This window comes from Hyla sarda, chromosome 3, assembly GCF_029499605.1.
Source record: "Hyla sarda isolate aHylSar1 chromosome 3, aHylSar1.hap1, whole genome shotgun sequence".
NCBI classification, from domain to species: Eukaryota; Metazoa; Chordata; class Amphibia; order Anura; family Hylidae; genus Hyla; species Hyla sarda.
This window is the reverse complement of record NC_079191.1, coordinates 158,450,841-158,478,275: the sequence shown is the minus strand read 5'-3', so window position 1 is coordinate 158,478,275 and position 27,435 is coordinate 158,450,841. Positions and strand designations below refer to the sequence as shown.

The following is a 27,435-nucleotide window of genomic DNA, read 5'->3' as shown; positions in this document are numbered from 1 at the left end:
TCAATGATAACTTGGGGGGGGGGGGGGGTGAGGGAGTTATTTTATTTTGTTGTTACTGTATTTGTGTATGCTTTATAAAAAAAGAAAATAAAAAATATTTGATTAAGATAATTGTATTAATATATTAACACATTCCCTAATAAGTTTCATATTCTGTCCATGTTTTTCACTGAAATATATTTCTTATACGTGTTTGTGTGTTGTACCTTTCATAGATTTCTGCAGAAGTGGTCTTCCGCTGTGACCTTGCCTACAAGCCGTTCCTATGCGAGTCAGCCAGAAGGGGTATGTAGCAATAGTACATGGAAAATTTGAAATGCAGTCACAAACTTTTCTGTAGACTCTGCTTTTGTAGCTCCCAGAAATGTAGCTTGTTTTCTAGGGTTTTTTTTTTTCTTTTTCTAGTTATTAGGCTAGGTTAACCCCTTAAGGACATCGGGATTTTTCATTTATGAACTTTAGTTTTTTTCCTCCTCATCTAAAAGTCATTACATTTTCCACCTACAGACCCATATGAGAGCTGTTGGAAACCAGCATTGGCCACAGCAGATATACATTTGGTATACTTTGATGAACTCTGCAATGGGATTATGAGTGCTTTTATCCTGTTGTTAAATAGGTACTGCAGCCAAAATAAACCCCTTGGGGACTCAGGATTTTTCCACTTTAGTTTTTTCCTCCACCCTTAAAAAATCATAACCCTTTCAATTTTGCACTCATATGAGGGCTTTTTTTTTATTATTTTTTTTTTTTTGTGCCACCAATTCTACTTTTTAATGACATCAGTTATTTTACCCAAAAATCTACCGCAAAACCACAAAATATAATCATTGGTGACAAAATTGAAGAAAACACCATTTAGTAACTTTTTGGGGCTTCTGTTTCTACTCTTTTTTTTGTTTACTCTATTTTTTGGTATAAATGACACATTCTCCTTATTCCATATGATTAAAATGATACCCTACTTATATAGGTTTTATTTTGTCGTACTTCTGGAAAAAATCATAACTACATGCAAAAAAATTAATAAGTTTAAAAATGTCCTTCTCACCCCTATAACTTTTTTATTTTTCTGCATACATGGCAGTATGAGGGATCATTTTTTGCGATGTGATCTGAAGTTTTTATCAGTACCATTTTTGTTTTGATTGGACTTTTTGATCGCTTTTTATTCATTTTTTTCATATATAAAATGTGACCAAAAATACACTATTTTGGACTTTGGAATTTTTTTTCACGTGTACGCCATTGACCATGCGGTATAATTAACGATATATTTTTATGGTTCAGACATTTATGTATGCGGCAATACCACATATGTTTGTTTATTTTTATTTACACATATTTTTTAAATGGGGAAAAGGGGGGGGGGAGTTTCAAACTCTTATTATGGAAGGGGTTAAATGATCTTAACTTTTTTTTCACTTTTTTAAAACTTTATTTTTTATTTTTATTTTTGCAGTGTTCTAGCCCCCCCATAGGGGACTATAGCATGCATTACACTGATTGCCAGCACTAATCAATGATATGCCATAGCATTGCATTGATCAGTGTTATTGGCGGTCGATTGCTCAAGCCTGGATCTCAGGCTTGGAGCAATCAATCACCGATCGAACGCTGAGGAGGAAGGTAGGGACCCTCCTCGTGTGTCCTTGAGACACCAACTGAGCTGCCGGAATATGTTTTTTTTTTTTTTAATTTTAGGCACGGCATTCAACTTTGATTGCCGCATCTAAAGGGTTAATACCGGACATCACCGTGATCGTTTATGTCTGGTATTAGCCACGGGTCCCGGCTACCGTTAGCCACCGGGAGCAACCCAATATGACATGGCTTGACCTCGCGTTATATTGCGGGAGCTGGGAGTACAGGTACACCCTGCATCTCCAAGAGGTTAACTGTTAATTTTGGCTGCCGTACCCCTTTAAGCTTTAAACAGCAATGTTGATAAGCCTAACATCTGAGTGATAATGTAGATAGCCCTTTTTTTTCCATCTGCGGTGTGGTACACAAAGAGGGCCTCAGACCTGAATTTTACGCACGCGGCACGCTTTTTGGGGGTACAATGGGACGATTAAAATTTTTATTGAGGAAGGGGATCATTTGATTGCTAACACTGTTCAGTGCTATTCATTGGCCATGTGGTTTTATTTAAAAAATGGGAGTGATTCAAACTGTTTTATTAAAAAAAAAAAAATTCTTAATCTTTTATTTCCTATTTTATTTATTTTTTTAATCACTATTATATGCAGTCTTTCCATGCCATAACACAGCATTCATCAGTGTTATCGGAGCCCCATTACTACAGGCTCCTGAGGCTGCCTGCAGTACAGGAGCATCGATTGGACGGGATGGAGGCAGGTTGCGATTTTGTTGCGGCAGTCCTGATCAGCTCCCTGAGCTAGCTGGGATTGCTTTGGAGCAATCAACTTTGATCAGGGTTAACGCTGGGCATCTGTCCAGTTGACGATGTCCGGCATTATAGTTCGTTCTGGCTGCTGATAGCAACCAGGATACACTGTGTATGAAGCACGCTAAGCTCCTGAGTGTGCTTCATACAACGGGAGGGGGACATTTACGCTTGATGTTCTGAAGGGGTTAAAACTGCATGACAGTAACATGACATATCTTAACAGCCGGGGTGCTCTTTCTGTCACTGGCGGCTTCATTTCCACAACACAATACTGCTCTGGTACCACTGCTGATCGACATGACCGACGCAGACTGTTTGATGCAGTCCGAATCCCAAATGGAACTTTCTCTGTGCATCTCTATGAGATTCTTAATGTGAGTTTCATAGAGTTGCATAAAAAAGTGACTTCTTTTCCACACAGCATTTGTTGTGAGAATAAGTCGGTTACATGGGGGAGCAGTGGGGCAGGAGTGTCATTCTATTATGGAAATATATCAGTGCGGCTATTTAAAAGGGTACTCCGGTGGAAACCATTTTATTTTATTTTTTTTAAATCAACTAGTGCCAGAAAGTTAAACAAATTTGTAAATTACTTCTATAAAAAAATTGTAATCCTTCCAGTACTTATTAGCTGCTGAATACTACAGAGGAAATTAATTTCTTTTTGGAACACAGTGCTCTCTGCTGACATCATGACCACAGTGCTCCCTGCTGACATCTCTGTCCATTCTAGGAACTGTCCAGAGCAGCATATGTTTTCTATGGGGATTTTCTCCTACTCTGGACAGTTCTTAAAATGGACAGAGGTGTCAGCAGAGAGCACTGTGATCATGATCTCAGCAGAGAGCTCTGTGTTCCAAAAATAAAATAATTTCCTTTGCAGTATTCAGTAGCTAATAAGTACTGGAAGGATTAAGATTTTTTTTTTTTAATAGAAGTCATTTACAAATCTGTTTATCTTAATGGCACCAGTTGATTAAAAAAAAAAAAAAAAGTTTTCCACCGGAGTACCCCTTTAACTGTATAGGTTTCTGATGGGAGGTAAAAAAAATATATATATTTTTTAACTAGAGTACTGCTTTAATTTAAAAAACAAAAACCAAACCATTGCTCACAAACCTGATCCCAAAGCTGGTGCCATTCTGAGGGGACTTCCTACCAAGGTCAGTGATTGTCCAAACATGCATTTCCTGTGTGGTGAGACAGGACCAAGAAGTGGTGGTCAGCAGCGACCGAGGAGCTAAAGGATCAAGTAGTAATTTTTCTATTTTCTTTTTTTTCCTCGTCAATCAGCCAGCATGCGGATAAGAAAATCGTGGCATGCGCTATTAAAGGGGTATTCCAGGCAAAAACTTTTTTTTTTATATGTCAACTGGCTCCGGAAAGTTACAGATTTTTAAATTACTTCTATTAAAAAATCTTAATCCTTCCAATAGTTATTAGCTTCTGAAGTTTTCTGTCTAACTGCTCATTAATGATGTCATGTCCCGGGAGCTGTGCATGATGGGAAAATATCCCCATGAGAACTGCACAGCTCCCGGGACATGAGTCATCAGAGAGCAGTTAGACAGAAAACAACAACTCAACTTCAGAAGCTAATGACTATTGGAAGGAGTAAGATTTTTTAATTGAAGTAATTTACAAATCTGTTTAACTTTCCAGAGCCAGTTGATATATATAAAAAAAAAGTTTTGGCCTGGAATACCCCTTTAATTTACTATCATGTATTTTTCTTATCATCTTAGTTCACATCACATATTGTAATGCGTGAGGATTAAAGGCTGCTAAGTCCTTGAAATAAATGAATGCTGTTTTAAATTACACACGCTTCATCTTGACCTTCTTTTGTTTTTTCTAACCATTGAAGGACCAATTACATTTTATTAAAATAAAAATAAAATTTTTTTTTGCAGTTCTATTTTTTTCTTCCTTGCCTTTTATTAGCTACAACTCTTAAATTTTTTTTAAATCTGCAGACTAATATCAGGACTTGTTTTTTTTTTTGCATGATAAATTGACACCATAATTTTTCCATAAAATATACTGACATATTTGCCCTGATTTCCTGTTGTAAATCCGCCCTGTTTTTTCGGGTCGTGCACCAGACTCTGGCGCATTGCGACCAACTCTCCATTTTACTGAGAACCTGTAAAATGGGCGTGTTGTCGGTAAAAGGGGGCATGGCAGAGGATAGGAGCCGTGGGCCTCAACATTTTCAAGGTTTCCACAGAAAATATAGTGGATTTGAGCTGAGGAAATCCCGACAGAGCATGTTAAAAAAAAAAAAAAAAAAAAAAAGGTAAAAGTGCAAAATGTAGGGAAACCTTTGTAAATACCATGAAAAAAAATTGTAGGGAATTAAAACCCACAAAGAAACCTACACTCCACTCTTAGTTAATCAGGGCCATTATCTTGATTGTTTAGGTAAATACAACCACAACTATACTCAATTTATGTATTTTGTCTTTATGATTAAACAGTAAAAATAAAAATAAAGCTTAAATTAATTTAAAAAAAACACTAGTGTCTTTAACCCATCCAGGACACAGGGCGTACAGGTATGCCCTGGCATCCTGATACTTAAAGCCTTTGTACTGTGTGCAGGTGGTGGGTATAGCAATATGTTTACCTAATATTTGTAGGCTTTCATGATTGCAAAAAAAATGCTTTTATTTAAAGCCACTGACGGTCGGATAGGCGTGGCACGAGGTACGCGATTCCCCGCCATGCCTACCCCGAATGTCAGCGCTGGGACCGCTGTGTGATTGACACACAGATCCCAGTGCATGCACCCTTCTGCTAATCTAACCTGCGCGCCGCTGTTTGTCATCTAGCAAGCGCTCACTCTCGCCGCCGTCTTCCTCCTCAGTGCATCAGCACAGTGCTAGGTGCAGAGAGTGCGCTTCCTCTCTGCACCTAGTATCGCGAACTAACCTGATTGCACGATGCTCTGCCCAGGCGCGCTGAGGAGGAAGATGGCTCCTTGCTGGATGACATACGGGGTAGGCGTGGGGGTGGCGGCGGGGGGGCATAGCGTACCTCACGCCACGCCTATCCGACAGTCAGTGGCTTTGAATAAAAGCATTTTTTGCAGTCATGAAAGCCTGCAAATATTAGGTAAAAATATTGCTATACCCACCACCTGCACACAGTACAAAGGCTGTGTGCAGGTTATTGCACCAAAATTTCATGACTGTAGGGCTTTAAGGACCCAGGGCGTACCTGTACACCCTGGTCCCTTTAACTGGGTTTAAACCATTCTCACAAGCGGAGAACAGGTTAAACCTGGTGGGTCCCGGGCAGCCAGAACCCACTGCTAATGCTGTGCACCGCAGATCGGGCCAATGCCTGGCATTAAAGCTTTAGACGCTGCAATCAGTTGATCACTGCATCTAAAATGTGGGATAAACAGTGTCGGTAGCTCAGTGGAGCTGATTGGGACATCCACGGCGACATTGCGGGTCTGATCAGCTGAGTGAACGCCAGGAGGGTCCTCACCTGCCTCCTCGTTGTCCGATCAGCAAGCAGCTGCTCTAAGCCTGCTATGCAGGCTAGAGCAGCAGAGCACCGAAAACATTGATCAATTCTATGCTGTGGCATAGCATTGATCAGTATATGCAATTAGAAGATTGCATGGTATAGCTCCCGTCACGCCCCATCCCATAGACATAAATGGAGGGGCATGGCTTGACGTCACTAGGGGGCATGGCCGTGATATCATGTCACCGTCTCGGAGGCAGCTCAAGGCAGAGAATGCCGGGGGGCTGCTCAGAGATCGTGGGGGTCCCCAAAGAGGGGACCCCTGCGATCTAACATCTTATCCCCTCCTTTGGATAGGTGATATGATGTATAAAGCCTGAATACCCCTTTTAATGAAACCAAGATGTGTATTTGTCATGGGTTGTTAAGAGGAAACCCTCTAATGTATTTTAGATAATTTAACGGCATAACCTTTGATTTTATTTCTGCTACAAATGTATTTGTGCGAAGTATCATTTTTTTTTTTTTTAATGTGTAAATACCCACAAATAAAATCAAACATGTACAGTGCAAAGTCTATATGTGGTCAGTGGCACTGGTTCAACTTTCATTTGATTTCTTTTGCTTTTTGTTAGTTTTTGGCTTTTTTTTTTATTTTTATTTTTTTTAACTTCCCTGTTTTATATTAGATTTTTCTGGCACAAAGTTAACTACTACTTTTATACAGAATTTGGCTGTTTAGATATCTGTTTCGTATTTGCAGGGCAATAAGGCAGTTCTTGTAACAGGATGTGACTCAGGCTTTGGATTTTCATTGGCGAAGCATCTTCACAGCACAGGATTCACTGTGTTTGCAGGATGTCTGTTAAAGGTATGTGACTATAGAGTTTATTCATACATGGCACGTTTAGAGCAGAAATGCCTATTACTGATCCATAGATATTGGAAATTGCAAACTGAATTGTGGTACAGGTGTAATGAGCAATTGAAGTTTGGGGGAGATCTTTTGCTGTCAGCAGAGGAGCATTGAGCTCAGCAAGCTGAGGCTTTAATTGCCCACTGAGCCCATGCAACATTTAGATACAATGGCATGTGTGTGGAATTTTAGCAGGGCTTGGTGGTGTAAGCTGGACCATGCCTGTTTATGCAAGAGGGCGTTGATCTAACTCACAGAGGTGTTGCGGCCTGCAATGGACCCTAGGCCATGCCGACTTGCATGGCCCATAAGACTGCATTTTTGTTTAAAAAAAAATACATTAATTAATTAAAAAAAACCAAGCATAATCTAACATTTCTATACAGTGCCAAAATGTTAAACATTAAACAACTACTCCAAGGTGATACTTAGAGATACTCAGGCAACATACACACACAAACACACACACACTGGCCCAAAACTGTCTACAGAAACCAATCACAGCTCAGCTTTCATATCTTAACATGCTCTGGTAAAAAGAAAGCTGAGCAGTGATTGCCTGAAATCAAAACCATCTGGTTTTGCCAAGAACAACCAGATTAATGTATCTGAGCCAATATTTGTTGTGCTAGGGGACAATATTTTTTTGACAATATGTTTAAGATAACATAGTTGTAGAGGCTGGCTGCTGGTCGAATACAGTCATGGCCGTAAATGTTAGCAGTAAATGAAGTATTTCTCACAGAAAAGGATTGCATTAACACACATGTTTTGTTGTACACATTTATTCTCTGTGTGTATTGGAACTAAACCAAAAAAAGGAGGAAAAAAAGCTAATTGGACATAATGTCACTCCAAACTCCAAAAATGGGCTGGACAAAATTATTGGCACCCTTTCAAAATTGTGGAAAAATAAGATTGTTTCAAGCATATGATGCTTCTTTAAACTCACATGGGGCAAGTAACCGGTGTGGGCAATATAAAAATCACACCTAATAGCAGATAAAAAAGGAGAGAAGTTCACTTAGTCTTTGCATTTTGTCTGTGTGTGCCACACTAAGCATGGACAACAGAAAGAGAAGATAACTGTCTTGAACTAAAAGTGTGGAAAAATATCAACAATCTCAAGGTTACAGGTCCATCTCCAGAGATCTAGATTTGCCTTTGTCCACAGTGCACAACATTATTAAGAAGTCTGCAACCCATGGCACTGTAGCTAATCTCTCTGGGTGTGGACAGAAGAGAAAAATTTATGAAACGTGTCAATGCAGGATAGTCCTTCCAATAAGAGAGACCTGGAGCAGTTTGCAAAGGAAGAGTGGTCCAACATTCCGGCTGAGAGGTGTAAGAAGCTTATTGATGGTTATAGGAAGCAACTGATTTCAGTTTTTTTTTCCAAAGGGTGTGCAACCAAATATTAAGTTAAGGGTGCCAATAATTTTGTCCAGCCCATTTTTGGAGTTTGGTGTGACATTATGCCCAATTTGCTTTTTTTTCCTCCCTTTTATGGATTGGTTCCAATACACACAAAGGGAATAAATATGTGTACAGCAAAACATGTTACTGCAACCCTTTTCTGTGAGAAATACTTCATTTTCTTGAAAAATTTCTGGGGTGCCAACAATTACAGCCATGACTGTGTTGTAGCTTGTGCCCCATTTGATGATTTTAGCTTTTTTTTTTCTCTAACATTATTTATATGGCTGCAACAACCTCTTTTGTGTAGCTGTTGTCTTGTTAGTTGGTTGTTAGTTTAACCTAACGTAGCAAAACCTGCTGAGTAAAAAAGGGGATTGTGTGGAATATCAATGATAATATCATAGAACAGGGTAATCTGACAAGATCAACAGAAATCTATCAGTGGCTATATTTTATAACTTTAATTGTCTATTCACATGTACAGTATTCTTCCCAGATTTGATGCGCAGGATTTTCTGCTGCAGATGTCAATGTAAACTGAACACAGCTTGAAATCCTGCGCATCAAATCTGCGCAGAATACTGCACGCTGTACTTGTGAATAGACCCTAAAGAGGTTGTCCAGGTTAAGAACAAAACAGTTCCAATTCCATGAATGGTTGTATTACCACACACAGCCGTAGGTCAGTTGTGGCACTGTATTCTTGTCCTAGAAACCTGTGAAGAAAAAAAATGGACAAAACATTTTGATGCATAGCATTCTAGTTTTACAACAAGCAGTAGTTCTGTCATATTTTGCTTATTACCTGCCACTGTTTTTTCTTTGCAGATATTTTTCCTTTTGTGCTTTAAAAATATTTTATTATATTTTAAAAGGTTATGGAAAGATATATTACATGAAACATATGAGTAGTGGGCAGAACTAATGTTGTCCATTGGATAGAAATCAATTTTAATGGACTGCTTAAATCTTCCCACTATGGTCTGGCCTGGGTCTCTTCCTCCTGTGCTCTTTCCCAACTGCTTTTGTGCCTGCCTGTATGGTGCACCATCCATTATTCTTAAAAAGCCAATGCACACACCTAACCGCATTACCTTTGCCTAAGCAATAGATTCTTGGCATGCTGGTGTTTCTGCTAAGTGCTCTGTATTCTGTGTTTAGTCTTTTGCCTTTTGCCTTTTTTCCCAACTCAATCTCTGCCTAATCCCCTGTACCGTATTGCCTCCCCAGTTTGTCCTGGATTGTAGACTGCAAACTTTTGCTGCCCGTCCTGATTTGTCTTCTTGTCCCTGACTACACTAGTACGCTACCAGCCCGCCTCTGCTTGTACCCATACCTGTCTCTGCCTGATCTCTCAGTGCTTCCCACCTGCTCAGCTAGCCACCACCTATACCAGGACCACTCTCTGTTGTGGCAACTTTGTAGCCATCTGCTGCAAATCCAGTTCAGGTGGGCTACTTAAAGGGGTACTCCCCTGGAAAACATTTTAAATCAACTGGTGCCAGAAAGTTAAACAGATTTGTAAATTACTTCTATTAAAAAAATGTTAATCCTTCCAGTACTTATCACCTGTTATATGCTCCACAGGAAGGTCTTACCTTATTTAATTTCCTTTCTGTCTGACCACAGTGCTCTCTTCTGACACCTCTGTCCATTTTAGGAACTGTCCAGAGCAGGAGAGGTTTGCTGTGGGGATTTGCTCCTACTCTGGACAGTTCCTAAAATTGACAGAGGTGTCTGCAGCGAGCACTGTGGTCAGATGGCAAGGAAATTCAAAAAGAAAAGAACGTCTTGTGGATCATACAGCAGCTAAGTACTGTAAGGATTAAGATTTTTTAATAGAAGTAATTTACAAATCTGTTTAACTTTCTGGCACCAGTCGATGTCATGTGATCAAAGCCTGTTAATTTCCTTTGTTCTGGGCCTCATAAAAATCCTCACTGTACATACCAAGTTGTAACTACTACTATTAGCATTGCAACCATAGGACAAGGGAGACGCTGGTGTGAAGGAGCTGGACAATATGAATAGTGATCGGATGAAGACCATACAGTTGAATGTTGTGAAGCAGGATGAGGTAGAGAGAGCTGTGGAAATTATAAAAGAAAATTTGAAAGACCCAGAAAAGGGTAAGTGCACAGTAATATAAATGTATAATAAATATGTCCTTGTAAAATAAAAATGCAGAATTGACAGGTTTTGACAAGCAATGACATGAACCTGCCATACCCATATACAGGGGTGTGGATGTAAAAATAAAAAATAAATACTTGCCCAAGGGACTAAAACGGAAGCACAATCTACTTGTCTGGGCTACTTTTTTTCCTCCTCGCCCAATAATAAATGTAACTTTTTTTTATTTTTCCATCTACAGACCCATATGAGGACTTATTTTTTGTGGGACCGGTTGTACTTTATAATGACACCTTTTATTTTTCCATAACATATGCCCCAAAACAACAAAAAAATATTGGTGAGGTGAAATTGAAATAGAAACATAGACTGTGTTGGCAGATAAGAACCATTTGTCCCATCTAGTCTGCCCAATAATCTGAATCCTATCAATAGTCCCTGGCCCTATCTTATATGAAGGATAGCCTTATGCTTATCCCATGCATGTTTAAACTCCTTCACTGTATTTGCAGTGACCACTTCTGCAGGAAGGCTATTTCATGCATCCACTACTCTCTCAGTAAAGTAATACTTCCTGATATTACTTTTAAACCTTTGCCCCTCTAATTTAAAACTATGTCCTCTTGTGGTAGTTTTTCTTCTTTTAAATATACTCTCCTCCTTTACTGTGTTGATTCTCTTTATGTATTTAAAAGTCTCTATCATATCCCCTCTGTCTCTTCTTTCTTCCAAGCTATACATGTTAAAGGAAATCTGTCATCAGAATCACCCGCACTAAACCTGGTACGTAGGCTTGTAGTGCGGGTGATCCTGATTAAAACACTTCTTACCTGGTTAAAAAGGGTTCAGCGGTTCTTCAGATATCTTTATCTTTAGTTTTCTGTTATTCCCTGGCTTGGGACTCAGTGGGAGGTCTTATCAGCTCGAACTCGGCTATAAGTCATTCTAGCTTGGCGGAGCGGCCGCCCGGCTCATGAATATTCATGAACTTATCATCGTAGTCTAACTCCTTTTTCTAGGTCATGTGGGGAGGGCCGCGCATGCGCCGCGTTCCGTACACCCGGAAGCGGCGTTCTCCCCACGGCTTAACTCGAGCTGCGGCCCGTCTTCATACTTGTATTGGGCCGCAGCTCGAGTTAAGAGGGGGGGAGAATGCCGCTTCCGGGTGTACGGAACGCTGCGCATGCGCGGCCCTCCCCACGTAACCTAGAAAAAGGAGTTAGACTACGATGATAAGTTCATGAATATTCATGAGCCGGGCGGCTGCTCCGCCCAGCTGGAATGACGTATACTTGTTGGCCGTGACTTTTGATCATTCTATATGGTCTATTTGTCGTGATTTCTATTGTTTAAAATTGACTACATTGGGCCTTCTAGCCCCTGACAAACCCATCAACTTGGGGGAAACGCGTTGGGCAGGTTTTTTGTTTTCTCAAGTGTAGGGGCTGACAAAGGGGTAGAACGGGGCAGGGGTCGTCCTTTCAAGGCCGAGTGCCCCGACAGTTCCCTGAGCGAGCAGGGGTAGCGGCACTACATCTCCCCGCTAGGGTTTCTTAGGGCTATCCACCCTACCCTCCCTGGACATCCCCAATATACCCCTATCCCCTGACTTCTTTATTTTGGCCAATTTTTGACACGGGCTCGGACTGCTACACTAGCTATCTTGGTCTCTGGGTCATTGTTTTACATGACATTTTTCTGTTGTTGTATGGTCAGTGGGGTCTTGTGGTTTTACATTGCACATTAAATGTTAAGTTTTAAATTGCTTTACCCCTTCTGTGAATTCTGGAATGACGTATAGCTGAGTCCGAGCTTATAAGACCTCCCACTGAGTCCCAAGCCAGGGAATAACAGAAAACTAAAGATAAAGATATCTGAAGAACCGCTGAACCATTTTTAACCAGGTAAGAAGCGTTTTAATCAGGATCACCCACACTACAAGCCCGTGTAACAGGTTTAGTGTGGGTGATTCTGATGACAGATTTCCTTTAAGGTCCTTTAACCTTTCCTGGTAAGTTTTATCCTGCAATCCATGTACTAGTTTTAGTAGCTCTTCTCTGAACTCTCTCTAGAGTATCTATATCCTTTTGGAGATACGGCCTCCAGTACTGCGCACAATACTCCAAGTGAGGTCTCGCCAGTGTTCTGTACAGCGGCATGAGCACTTCTCTCTTTCTACTGCTTATACCTCTCCCTATACATCCAAGCATTCTGCTAGCATTTCCTGCTGCTCTATTACATTGTCTTCCTACCTTTGTCTTCTGAAATAATTACTCCTAAATCCCTTTCCTCAGATACTGAGGTCAGGCCTGTGTCAAATAATCTATATTCTGCCTGAGGGTTTTTACGCCCCAGGTGCATTATCTTGCACTTATCCACATTAAATTTCAGTTGCCAGAGTTCTGACCATTCTTTTAGTTTGCCGAAATCCTTTTCCATTTGGCATATTCCTCCCAGGAACATCAACCCTGTTACATATCTTTGTGTCATCAGCAAAAAGACATACCTTACCATCGAGACCTTCTGTAATATCACTAATGAAGATATTAAACAATATTGGTCCCAGTACAGATCCCTGAGGTCCCCACTGGTGACAAGACCTTGCTCTGAATATTCTCCATTGACTACAACCCTCTGTTGTCTGTTACTCAGCCACTGCCTAATCCACTCAACAATATTGGAGTCCAAGCTCAATGACTGTAGTTTATTGATAAGTCTTCTATGTGGGACAGTGTCAAAAGCCTTACTAAAATCTAGATATGCGATGTCTACTGCCCCTCTGCCATCTATTATTTTAGTCACCCAGTCAAAAAAATCAATAAGATTTGTTTGACATGATCTCCCTGAAGTAAACCCATGTTGTTTTTCATTTTGCAATCCATGGGATTTTAGATGTTCCACAATCCTATCCTTTAGTAGGGTTTCCATTAATTTCCCCACTATTGATGTCAGACTTACTGGCCTATAGTTGCTTGATTCCTCCCTACTACCTTTCTTGTGAATGGGCACAACATTTGCTAATTTCCAATCTTCCGGAACGGCTCCTGTTACCATTGATTGGTTAACTAAATCTGTTAACGGTTTTTCTAGCTCACCACTAAACTCTTTTTTTAATAATTTTGGGTGCATCCCATCAGGCCCCTGTGATTTATTTGTCTTCACTTTAGAAAGCAAACGTAGAACCTCTTCCTCTGTAAAGACACATGCATCAAACGATTCCTTAGTTTTTTCTCTCTAATGGAGGTCCTTTTCCTTCTTTTTCTTCTGTAAAAACTGAACAGAAGTATTAATTAAGTCAGTAGGCTAGCCCTTTATTCTCTTCTACATACCTACCTTCCTTTTTTTTTTAATTTAGTTATTCCTTGTTTTAATTTCCTTTTTTCATTTATATATCTGAAGAATGCCTTATCCCCTTTTTTCACAGACTGAGCTAGTTTTTCTTCTGCCTGTGCTTTAGAAGTTCTTATAACTTGCTTGGCCTCTTTCTGCCCAGTCTTGTAGATTTCCCTATCTTCATTGCTCTGGGTTGTTTTATAATTACTAAATGCTAGTTTTTTGTTTTTTATGATTTTGGCCACTTCTGCTGAGTACCACAGTGGTCTCTTCCTTTTTCTGCTTTTACTGACAAGTCTAGTGCAATTTTCTGTTTCCTTCAATAAAGCGTCTTTTAAGTAGTCCCATTTCTCCTGAACTCCATGTAATTTGTTCCAGTCTGATAGGGACTCATTTATGACTAATCTAATTTTTGAAAAGTCTGTTTTTCTAAAATCTAAAACTTTTGTTTTTTTGTGTGGTGTGACTCCTTCACAAAAAATAATGTAGCAAATTTGGTGTATTGTGACTCCTTCACAAAAAATAATGTAGCAAATTTGGTGTATTTTTTTTTTGTGGTCAAGCTAACGTGGTATTTTGATACTTTAGGTTGGCCTGCTTACAGCAATTTTTTCTAATTTTTTTTGCGCCATAATCTGTTGTTTGTTTCGGTACCATTTTGATATTGATCTGACTTTTTAATCGCTTTTTACTTTTTTTCTGGGATGTTAAAAAAATTGCAATTCTGGGGTTTAGTATATTTTTTTTTTTTGCATTGTTACGAGATAACGAGATATATAATGCTATATTTTAATGGCATTCGCGCTGCCCCACTAGCCCACCGGGGAGCATTTACATGTCTCTTTAGACACTGCTGTTAGCTTTGACAGCAGTGATTTAAAGGGTTAATACCTGGCTGTGGCGATCGCTATGCGCCAGCTATTACTGGCAGCCCCCAGCTACTGAAATCAGCTGGGGCTACCAGGTATGGAGCAGGCTCGAATCAGGAGCGCGCTCCATACACCCTGAGCGTCGTGCTTTGCTGAAGGCTTTCAGGTCCGGGGTAGAGGCTAAATATTGTTGACTGTTGTCTTTATATCTTTTGAACTTTCTAAAGACAAACATAATCTACTTTGTAGAGTACGTAATGGTTTTTAAACGGTAAAGTTACGTCATCGATTTATTACCTAATTTTTCTTAGATCTCCATTACATATCACGTTATATGATTTTATACATCTTATTTGCTTGTGTTTCAGGATTATGGGGTGTTGTAAACAATGCTGGAATATCAACATTTGGAGAAGTGGAGTTCACCAGCATGGAGACCTACAAGGAAGTTGCTGAAGTGAATCTGTGGGGCACAGTCCGAACTACCAAGGCCTGTCTCCCTCTCATTCGTAGAGCTAAAGGTAACAAGATTTTCTGAGGCAATGTGTGGTGACAATAAGTTGCACATTTAAAATATTAACTACTATATGTGAAAGGGTAAATAGAGAAGCAACAGCACCCTACACATGCTCTTTATAATTTATTGTATATTTCTTAGTCTTCATTAATAACAATCAATGTGTTTCACATATGACATAACTATCTTTTGATTAATTGAAATTCCACTAAGTGGTTAGTAGTGAGTTTGGATTAGTAGTCCTGCATGATATCACACCATTACATGGACATTTTGACACACAAAAGCCTTTGTCAAGGTGGCATATAGCCAAGAGCATATGAAAATGGAATTTAGAAGGATTGAACACTGCTTTCTTCTTGAGACCAAGATATATGTAAGAAACTTTAAAGAGAAACTGACATCTAGTTCACTCACATTAAACCCAATATACTTGGCTATAGTGCGGGTGAATAGCTGTAAAAGGAAGGCTTTTATGTCCTAGTAACGTGAGGGTAAAAAAACTTTGCATATTCATATTGTGAGTAACTCCTCTTTTTACAGCTAATCACCCACACTATAACACAGTGTAGCGGTCAGATTCTCTTTAAACAGCTGGTTTGCGGTTACTACACTCGTTTTGATTTTGCCACAGTTAGCCAGCACTCAAATTATACTGTGTGCGAATGATATTGTTATTTATATGTAAAATGGTATCATAAATGCAACACATTATTATCTTTTAAATACATTGTGATACATTGAATAGAACCTCGTTTCCTAGTGTTGCTGCGTTTAAAGGGAAGCTGACAGGAGGGTCAGGCTGCGTTCACATCACGATTTCTCCATCCATCTTGAGTACACGATTTTATAACTTAAAATCGTATATAAAGTTATATCCATTGACCTCCATTAAAAAATTGTATCCATTATACACATCTGTTTTGATCCGCATCCGATTTCACACAACTTTTGTTCAGGTCTGAAATCGGGGTCAAACCTGACTTCAGGCCCGAACAAAAATCGTGTGAAATCTGATGCGGATCAAATCGTATTTGTGTAATGGATCCGATTTTTTTTTTTTTTTCTTTAATGGAGGTCAATGGATCCGACTCTATATACGATTTTATACGATGTTAAGTTATAAAATCGTGTACTCCAGTTGGATGGAGAAATCGTGATATGAACGCAGCCTCGGGCTTCTAGTGGAGGTGACACTCTTGCTAACAATAGCTCTCTTACCCAAATTCGTCCAGCCCTTGTTGTGATATCCCACAAAATGTATGTATGCTAATTCTCAAACTAGTAATGGAGGCGTTGCCATTGTACTTTTAGCTATACGAACGCCTTCATCTCCAGACTGGCCTTTGCCCTGTATTAAAGGGATTATCCAGGAATAGAAAAACAGAGCTAATTTCTTTCAAAAACTGCTCCCAGTCTGTCTCCAGGTTGGGTGTGGTTCTGCAGCTCAGTTCCATTGAAGTGAATGGAGCCAAGTTGTAATACCACACCCAACCTGGGGACAGTTGTGGAACTGTTTTTGAAAATTAGCTCTGTTTTTCTATTCCTGGGTAACACGTTTAAAGAGATTTTTTTTTTTTTTCCAAATTTAGTTTAATAATTGCATGTTGTAGGTTCCTATTCTCCTTCAATTCCTCTCATACCTTCTCTATCTTCAGTCATTCAATTCTCTGTCCCCTCCAATAATACATTTTTCTCTGGTTCTCCATGGTTACATAGTCTTACATAGTTCAGTGTTCCTGTCTGACAAGATTTCAAGTTAACCCCTTAGCAGTCACACTTTTAGAGATTAGCGAAGTTACAGTACTTCGATTTGTCACAAACTTCTCTGCTCGGCAGTTGCTGACTTTAGCCTGCATAAATTAGTTCAGCTTTCAGGTTCTTCGGTGGGCTGGAAAAGGTGGATACAGTCCTAGGAGAGAGTCTCCAGCCCACCAGAGCACCTGAAAGCTGAACTAAATTATGCAGTAACTGCCGAGCCGAGAAGTTTGTGACGAATCAAAACACTGTAACTTTGCTAATCTCTAAACACTTTATCAAAATGTTCTTTTATTTAAAATAATGCACAAAATTTTACATCACGTCACACCACGCCTTTCCATTCAGTGAGGGGCATGATGGCCAACACGCCCCCTTCCATAAACATGAATTAAACAAAATGTTGGGGCACGGTAGTACCCCATTAAAAAAAAAAATAAAAAAAAAAAATATATATACACATACACACATACACACAAGAAAATGCAGCAGCACTCAGAAATAGAGGAAAAAGTAGTGTTAGGCTTTATTAATCAAGTGAAAAACACAAAGTTTCGACCGTCTCCAACGTTCTTTGTCTAGCAAGTAACAGGTGGTCAAGTGATTCTTTAAATACGTGGTGCCTCCATGACATCCTCATATATAATTATGCATAAAATTACAATAATACAAAATGTTACGTACATAATGCAATAAGTGATCACAGCAAATACATAAAACACATCCATAGAAATTGTATATAAGACTCCTTATGAGCGAATATTAGAATTGCATTAATCCATAAAATAGTGTTTAGTCAGTGCAAGTGGGTGTGAATTTTTGGGGAGGAGTTACACTGTAAATCCTTCACTCACCAGCATTGTTTATGAATATATGTATATCTGTGCATCACGCTATTCACGGCGCTGTGTTTCCGGACGCCATCACAGCTTCCACTGTAGATCCGGAACAAGACGGCTGTGATCATGTGACCGCTGTAAGGTCACATGATCGCTGCACATGCTCATACTGCATAATATTGTATCTGCCCATATAATGTAATAGAAGTCCTGTATGAATATTATTGCAATCAAAACCACGCATAACATGTACAACCATGTCCCTGATCTCTGCTGTCCCATTCCCTTAATTGGTTATGGGGCAGGCTGGGCATACTGTGTCCGCATTCGCCAGCCCCATGGGGGTCGGTGTTGCGGTTCACAGGTGCATATTTGAGATTGGACAGTATGTTCTGCGGGTCAAGTACCTGCTCATTCATGCCATAGCATACAAGTCAGGTCCTCTGGTGTTTGTATAATGGATTGTAAGATCCTTCATCTGTACTCGAGTCGTCTTGTTCTTGATGGCGATATTGTGATGTTATGTTTCAATCTATTTTGGTGAGTTATGTTCTCCACATTATAGGTACCGCCTCCTGTGATATAAGAGATATATAGAAAAATTAGTACAAGCTACAATAATAGGTTACCAACATACAGGAACGTGTAGCAGACAGTTCTCCCTATTTTGCATTATAGATATCACTTGTCACCTTGAAATCTACATTCACACCTTTTGGCTTCAAGGTTTGAAGTTCGAATATCCATTTGAGCTCTAAGTGATTTAACATATTTATTCTGTCTACCCCCCCTCCCCCCCATATGGGGAGAGGGGCGTGATCTAGTAACATGAACCTTAATTCACTTTCAGTGTGATTGGCATCTATCCAGTGTTTAGACACAAGTAAATCTTGTTGTTTTTTTCCTTATGCTATATCCGTGTTGGTTGTATCCAGTTCTAAATTCGCAGGTGGTTTCCCCCCCTTACACAATAAATTGCATGGGCACTGTAACACATATTTTACATAAATCAGACTTGCAATTTAAGTAGAATTTCAACCTGTTCGATATATCATCCAAGATAAAGAAAGAAGCATTTTACCCGTATGTAGTTTTATCTGTATGTAGCCACTGTATCAACTTTCAAATAAAAGTGCACAGCATCGGACCGGTGAGTGATCCGCTTCTTTCTTTATCTATCTTGGATGATATATCGAACAGTACCTGTGTTAGCGTGAGCACCACCGGCATATTAGCTGATCTCAACAGGCGCTTAACCCCTGACAGCAGAACATGTTGTGCTTAATATGTCAAGGCAGTGCCAGGTGTCTTGCTTGATTTCTGGTTAGAATTTCAACCTGTATTCTTTATTAGTGAAAGGGTGTGTGAATATGCTGCCTTTCTGCATGGATGTACTATTGATGCAGCTCCGACAGGGGTATGAACCCTTGTTGGATACAGTGATATATTTTTGTTTCTCGCCCTTTAAGGACACATCATTATTGACCAAATTGTCTTGCAGGTTTCGGGATCTTCTGTAAGACATTAAAGGTAAGTTTTTAAATTCTAAGATGGTGTCATGTCCTTTGCCCAGTATCGGTCAATGCTTTCTTAGTATATTTGCAATTTGTCCCAACCTTTCTGAAAAAGTGGAGACAAATGGGATCCTTTTGCATTTCATTATTAGTTCTATGTACACTTAACAATGTGGTTCTGTCTTTTGTCAATATTTGTTGTTTTTTCTCATGTACCAAATTTTGGGGCGATCCACGGTTGACAAAATTGTCATTTTGTCAAGTGCAGGTTCCACCTCCTCAGGTTTGCTGATAATGTGCTTTGTCCAGGTCATTTGACACAAAGGAAGTGATTTAATAATTTGTCTCGGGTGTCCACTGTCAAAGCGCAGTATGGAGTTGCAATCTGTAGGTTTTGTATACAGTGAAGTGCATAAATGAGTATCCTTTATACTCACTACAGTATCAAGGAACTGTACTGATTTTACTAAATATGTCAACGTAAATTTTATATTGTGATTCATCTGGTTCAGGAAAATGTGGAACTCATAGAGTTCTTGTTCACTCTTTGACCAGATTAGAAAGGCATTATCAATATACTACCACTACCCCAGCACATGGCTAGAGGGGTGGAATACATATATAAGGGACTCATAGGTGCCACATTCTTCCCCATAGCGGTTCCGTTTAGTTGCAGATAGAATTGTTCATTGAAAACAAAATAATATTTGGTCAATACCAGAGTTAGAAGGGAAATGATAAATTGACATTGTTCCTGTGTCAGATCATGTTGAATCATGGACTGGACAGCCTGTATTCCCTCATCGTGTTGGATGGAGGTATAAAGGCTGGCCACGTCCAACGATGAAAGTATGGTACCCGCAGGTACACTAATGTGCTCTCTCTTATTCAGAAAATCCGATGTATCACGAATATACGATCTGGTGTTTGTAGCGTATGATCTTAGCACTTTGTCCAAATACAGAAATATGAATAGTGACCGACTCCCGGGCCAGACACTATTGGTCTGCCGGGAGGGTCGGTCATAGATTTATGTATTATTGGGAGTAGATACAAGAGTGGAGTAGTTGGGTGTTTGACTAGGAGGAAATCAAAGAGCCTGCATAAATTAGTTCAGCTTTCAGGTGCTCCGGTGGGCTGGAAAAGGTGGATACAGTCCTAGGAGACTCTCTCCTTGGACTGTATCCACCTTTTCCAGCCCACCGGAGCGCCTGAAAGCTGAACTCATTTATGCAGCTTAGAAGTCAGCAAACGCCGAGCCGAGAAGTTCGTGACCAATCGAATCACTGTAAGTTCGCGTGCCTCTACTGTCCAGTCCATGATTCAACATGTTCTGACACAGGAACAAAGTCAATTTATAATTTCCCTTTTAACTCTGATATTGACCAAATATTTTGTTTTCAATGAACAATTCTGTCTGCAACTAAACGGAACCGCTATGGGGACAAATGTGGCGCCTACTTTTGCGAACATATTCGTTGCCCATTTAGAGGAATCCCTTTATATATGTATTCCTCCACTCCAGCCATGTGCTGGGGTAGTGGTAGTATATTGATGATGTCTTTCTAGTCTGGTCCGGGAGTGAATAAGAACTCGGAGTTCCACACTTTCCTGAACCAGATGAATCACAATATAACATTTACGTTGACATATTTAGTAACATCAGTACAGTTCCTTGATACTGTAGTGAGTATACAGGATAATCATTTATGCCCTTCACTGTATACAAAGCCTACAGATTGCGACTCCATACTGCGCTTTGACAGTGGACACCCGAGACAAATGATTAAATCACTAACTTTGTGTCAAATGACCCGGGCAAAGTGCATTATCAGCAAAGCTGAGGAGTTGCAACTTGCACTTGAAAAAATGGCAAAAAAATTTGGCAACCGTGGATAACCCTGAAATTTAGTACATGAGAAAAAACAACAAATATTGACAAAAGACAAAATCACATTAAGTGTACATAGAACTAATAATGAAATGCAAAGGATCCCATTTGTCTCCACTTTTTCAGAAAGGTTGGGACAAATTGCAAATGTACTAAGAAAGCATTGGCCGATATTGGGCAAAGGACATGACAAGATCTCAGAATTTAAATACTTACCTTTAATGTATTTACAGAAGATCAAGAAACCTGCGAGACAATTTGGTCCTTAAAGGATGAGAAACAAAAATATATTGCTGTATCCAACAAGAGTTCATACCCCTGTCGGAGCTGCATCAATAGTACATCCATGCAGAAAGGCAGCATATTCACACAAACTTTCATTATAAAGAATACAGGTTGAAATTCTACTTAAATTGAAAGTCTGATTTATGTAATATATGTGTTACAGTGCCCATGCAATTTATTGTATGAGGGGGGGGGAAACCACCTGTGAATTTAGAACTAGATACAACCAACACAGATATATCATAAGGAAAAAACTGCAAGATTTACCTGTCTCTAAACTTTGGATAGATGCCAATCACACTGAAAGTGAATTAAGGTTCATGTTACTAGATCACGTCCCTCTCCCCATATGGGGGGGGGGGGAGTAGACAGAATAAATATGTTAAATCACTTAGAGCTCAAATGGATATTCGAACTTCAAACCTTGAAGTCAAAATGTTTGAATGTAGATTTCAAGGTGACACGTGATATCTATAATGCAAAATAGGGAGAACTGTCTGCTACATGTTCCTTTGTATGTTGGTAACCTATTATTGTAGCTTGTGCTAATTTTTTTTATATCTTTTTATATCATAGGAGGCGGTACCTATAATGTGGAGAACATCACTCACCAGAATAGATTGAAACATAACATCACAATATCGCCATGAAGAACAAGACTACTCGAGTACAGATGAAGGATCTTACAATCCATTATACAAACACCAGAGGACCTGACTTGTATGCTATGGCATGAATGAGCAGGTACTTGCCCTGCAGGACATACTGTCCAATCTCAAATATGCACCTGTGAACCGCAACACCGACCCCCATGGGGCTGGCGGATGCGGACACAGTATGCACAGCCTGCCCCATAACCAATTAATGGAATGGGACAGCAGTGGCCTGTGCTAGAGATCAGGGACATGGTTGTACATGTTATGCGTGGTTTTGATTGCAATGATATTTATACATGACCTCTTTTAAATTATATGGGCAGATACAATGTTATGCCCTTATCCAATATGGCGGATATAGATCCTGTTCGCGCAGTCACGTGACCTTACGGCAGTCACATGATCACAGCCGTCTTGTTCCGGTCCTACAGCGGAAGCTGTGATGGCGTCTGGCAACACAGCGCCGTGAATAGCGTGATGCACCGATATACATATATTCATAATCAATGCTGGCGAGTGGTGGCTTTACAGTGTAACTCCTCCCCAAAAATTCACGCCCACTTGCACTGACTAACACTATTTTATGTATATTATGGATTAATGCAATTCTAATATTCGCTCATAAGGCGTCTTATATACACTTTCTATGTATGTGTTTTATGTATTTGCTGTGATCACTTATTATTGCATTATGTAGAACATTTTGTATTATTGTAATTTTATGCATAATTATATATGATGATGTCATGGAGGCACCACCTATTTAAAGAATCACTTGAGCACCTGTTACTTGCTTGAGAAAGACCATGGGAGACGGTCGAAACGTTGTATTTTTCAGTTGATGAATAAAGCCTAACACTACTTTTTCCTCTATCGAAATGCTGCTGAATTTTCTTGTACAGTTGGGGGCCCTACCAGGTTCTCCTACAATAATATAAATATATATATATAATATAATATATTATACACATTAAACCAGAGAAAAATGCAGCACTACTTATCCACTGAAGATATAGATGGTGCCAGTGCTTCAAAAAGACTAGATCAAAGTCCATCCATGTACAGAAACCGAAGCAGGGCGCAGCACTCAAAAACAACTGATTTATTTTCTCATGTAAGCATCACAACGTTTCAACTCCTGCTGGAGCCACTTTCAAGCATGCTTGAAAATGGCTCCAGGAGGAGTTGAAACGTTGTAATGCTTACATGAGAAAATATATCTGTTTTTGAGTGCTGCTGTGTGTGTATGTATAATATATATATATGTGTATATATGTATATATGTATGTATATATGTATGTATATATGTGTATATATATGTGTATATATATGTGTATATATATGTGTATATATGTATATATATGTATATGTATATATATGTATATAAAAATATATATATATAATATATATATATATATATATATATATATATATATATATATAATTTTTTATATATATTCAGCTATATTAGTTAACTAGTTAGTTAACTAATATAGTTAAATGATTAAAATGTTCTTAATATAAAACAAGACTGTGTGTTGAAATCTACTTTAATATGACCTTATGCACATATCTTTTTACAGGCCGTGTGGTAAATATAAGCAGTATGTTGGGCCGAATGGCAAACCCTGCTCGTTCTCCTTATTGTATCACCAAATTTGGTGTAGAAGCATTCTCTGACTGTTTGCGATATGAGATGCACCCCTTTGGAGTCAAGGTGAGCGTGGTTGAACCAGGGAATTTCATCGCAGGCACCAGCTTATACAGCCCAGAAAAAATAAAAGCAATTGCTGAAAAGATGTGGGATGACTTGCCAGAAACCGTGAAGAAAGATTATGGGAGAAAGTACTTTGATGAGAAAATAGCCAGGATGAATTCATATTGTAACAGTGGTTCAACAGACACGTCTCCCGTCATTAATGACGTCACCCATGCTCTCACTGCCTCAACTCCATTTACACGCTACCATCCCATGGACTACTACTGGTGGCTCAGGATGCAGATTATGACACACCTGCCTGGGGCCATATCTGACAAGATTTACATCCATTAGATAATTTTTATGGATTTATAGTTAATTCTAAGAAGATACTGATCACATTCGCAGCCTTTACTACCTCACATCATGTTCTCACATATCAACCAGAATGTTGCATTTTCTAAGCCTCTGATCATACTCTATGCTATTCTTCCCGTCAAAATGACAGACCATACAATGCATCTAGCAGTGTCTTGACTCCTAATAAAAACCGAAACAAGGATGCAGATGTGAAAAGAGCCTTAAATGATTGTTCTTATTTTTTATCTCATGTCCTTCTAAAGGTTTATTCCAATTTTACTAAGAAACATTAAAGGGGTACTCCACTGGCCCGCGTGGAAATAAATGTTCCCGAATGCTGTTTTTGCACTGCGGGGGGTCGGGCCCGCAGCGCGAAAAACAGCATTCGGAACACTTAGTTCCACGCTGGCCAGTGGAGTACCCCTTTAATGTGACGTCCCAGAGCTAGAGAGTACATACTTCTCCTAGTCCAGTGTCTGTACATCTGTCTGCCTGGGCCCTCTGATTACTTTCCCTGATCATGTGCTCTGTCAATGACACTTATCGAGGCGGCAGAGGGGTCAGAACATCATTGGCAAAGCTCATAGAGAGCAAGTTATCAGGGTAAGTAAACAGAATGACCATGACCCACCAGAGCACCACTGCTGGACTGGAAGAGGTGATTACATGCCAGTTCATTTTACAGTCCTGTTATGCTGAATTAAGGATTTTTATAAAATTGGATTACCCCTTTAATTTCTTTTTGTGCCAGAATCATGGTGGAAATTTGTAAACCTTCTTTTAAATAAATAGCTGTTTTCATTTGTAAAAGAAGGGGATAATATAGTTTAACCTTCTGTTATGCCCTTTCACACCAAAGTTTAAAAGCATGGCACAAACTACAGCACAAGGCCCTACAAAATTGTCAAATCAATGATAAGTTATGTCAAAATGACACTTTAGCATATGCTTTATGCTTGGCCTAGAGGAAGCAGGAGGAAACCGTTTTTTCCTTCCAGAAAATAGAGTAAAAGCTTTGTGTGAAAGTGGCCTAATGTTGTATATTCTTATTTTGAAGTTTACTTCTTATATGCTTCTGCATACTGGAACGTACAACTACCTCATTCTGTCATGTGTGCAATTACACAAAACAACAAACGTGTCTTCTATTTATTTATAGTGTGTGAAAAAAATTAAAAGTGGCACACCTTGCATTGAACTGCTCTAGAATTTGCACATTGCCCTTCCTGATGTTCCTTTCATAAAATATAAAATATTTTTAGTTTTAACAGAACTTATGTTATCATCATCATGATGAAGTGGTGGTAGGATATTCATGGCTGCATATTGATTCATTGGCACAACTTGCACCATATTCCTTTTTAGTTTAGGATTTGTATTACAATAACTGATATTAGGAATAATACATTTATGTATTGTATAAAGGCGTTGCTAATCTTTAATCTAAATCTCACATTTTTATAATGCATTTATTTTGGCTTTATTTTGTAGACATTTTATATTGGTGTAGGATTTGGTACTCTTATTGCTAAATAAAATGTCATATAATAAAATATTTTACTAGCCAAATATATTTGTTTTTTTTAACTAAAAACATTAGAGTTGCATTACAATCAGGGCTGCTATCAGAGGTGTGTGGCCGGTACCCCAATAAGGGGCACAAGGCCCTATGGCTGCCACCCTGCCGGTAACTGCCATACTAGGAACCTTGGCTGCACAGTTCCTGCGGTGGCATAACCAGTTAAGGGGATCCCCCCGGGGATCCGGGACACATGTCACAAATCACTGAGCAAATGCAACTTTTAAATGTACGCCCTGGTGTGGTGGTATTTAGCGCACCAGGACGTACATTTACGTTCCTGTACATGACCGTGAGCATCAGAGCGATGCTCGGGTCAGGCAAGGCAGTTCCTGGCTGCTGATGGCAGCCAGGGACCCACTGGTAATGGCCAACACCCGCAATCGCGCGGATGTCTACCATTAACCCCTCAGATGACATGATCAATGCAGATCACAGCATCTGCGGGAGTGTGGTCAGAAAAATAAAATGCATGATCAGATCGCCTGCAGCGCTGCTACGGCGATCCAATGATCTGTAATGGCGGACTGAGGTCCCCTCACCTGCCTCCGTCCGTCTCCCAGCGTCTTCTGCTCTGGTCTGAGAGAAAGCACACCAGAGTAGAAGATCATTGATAATACTGATCAGTGCTATGCCCTATGCATAGCACTGAGCAGTATTAGAAATCAAGTGAGTGCTATAAATAGTCCCCTATGGGGACTATTAAAGTGTAAAAATGTAAGTAAAAAAATTTAAGTGAAAAATCCCCTCCCCCCAATAAAAATGTAAATTGTCCTTTTTTTCCCCATTTTACTCCCAAAAAGGTGTAAAAATATTTTTTTAATAAACATATTTATCATTGCGTGCGTAAATATCTGAACTATTAAAATACAATGTTAATTATCCCGTACGGTGAACGTAAAAAATTGCTGCTTTTTTGTAACATTTTATTCCAAAAAAATGTATAAAAAATTTAAGTTTACAAATGCAAATGTATCAAAAAAAAAGTTGAGATAATGGCGCAAAAAACAGCCCTCATACAGCCACTTCTACGGAAATTTTATTTTTTATTTTTTCAAATTCAAAAAAGGGTTTTATTGAAAGTGATAAAAGAAGCATTACAAGCAATAGGTGAGTCACAGGATAAACAAACTTATAAAAGAGAAAGGAGTCCGGTGGCCAAGGTAGGCCCAATGGACAGCAGCTAAACAATGCATAAACACATGACATGTCATATATCGAATAAGAACAGCAAGTGGTAAATTCCACAATAAGTAGTGCAACAAACAGTCAATCAGGAGCAGCATATGACGTCCCAGGCACAAGGGCCAGGGTTATCTAGATAGGTCGGATATGAGTCCAAATGAGGAACCTGAAATCAACAATAGGTGCGCCAGTGGAAGTACCAAAGAGAAAGAAAGCGAACAGATATAAACGGTGTTGTGTGGGAAACAACAAGAGACAACAGAAAAGGGAAAAGGGCCATGGAAGGAGGAAAAGGTAAGGAGTCAGGTTCTGAGCAGTAAAAGAGGGACATACAGACAAGGGTTGGCAAGAAAAGGAGAGGGACTGAGAAGAAGAAAAAAGAGGGAGGGGGGGAGGGAACGGGGGAGGGGGGGAGGGAACGGGGGAGGGGGGGGAGAAAAGGAGCCAGGAACCAGCGGGTGTCACATCAGCATGGATGCAGGGAGTAGGATTGATACGGGAACCCAATGAGAGGGAAATCACAGGGATCTGCATCTCTGGGAGGAACAAAACTGTACCCATGGGAGCCAAGTGGTCTCAACACGCACAG

At 39.5% G+C, this 27,435-nt stretch overlaps 1 protein-coding gene across 2 annotated transcripts in view; it reads left to right on the top strand.

Moving 5' to 3' along the window:
* BDH1 (3-hydroxybutyrate dehydrogenase 1) overlaps positions 1-25,643 on the top strand; it is a 30,169-nt gene extending 4,526 nt beyond the window's left edge. For both annotated transcript variants that reach the window (XM_056565367.1, XM_056565368.1), the window contains exons 3-7: positions 216-285; positions 6,657-6,764; positions 10,216-10,357; positions 14,932-15,084; positions 23,607-25,643. In XM_056565367.1, the coding sequence (XP_056421342.1) occupies positions 216-285; positions 6,657-6,764; positions 10,216-10,357; positions 14,932-15,084; positions 23,607-24,076 (943 nt within the window). In that variant the 3' untranslated portion in view covers positions 24,077-25,643. The remainder of the gene's footprint in view (positions 1-215; positions 286-6,656; positions 6,765-10,215; positions 10,358-14,931; positions 15,085-23,606) is intronic.
* The last annotated feature ends 1,792 nt before the right edge of the window (positions 25,644-27,435 follow it).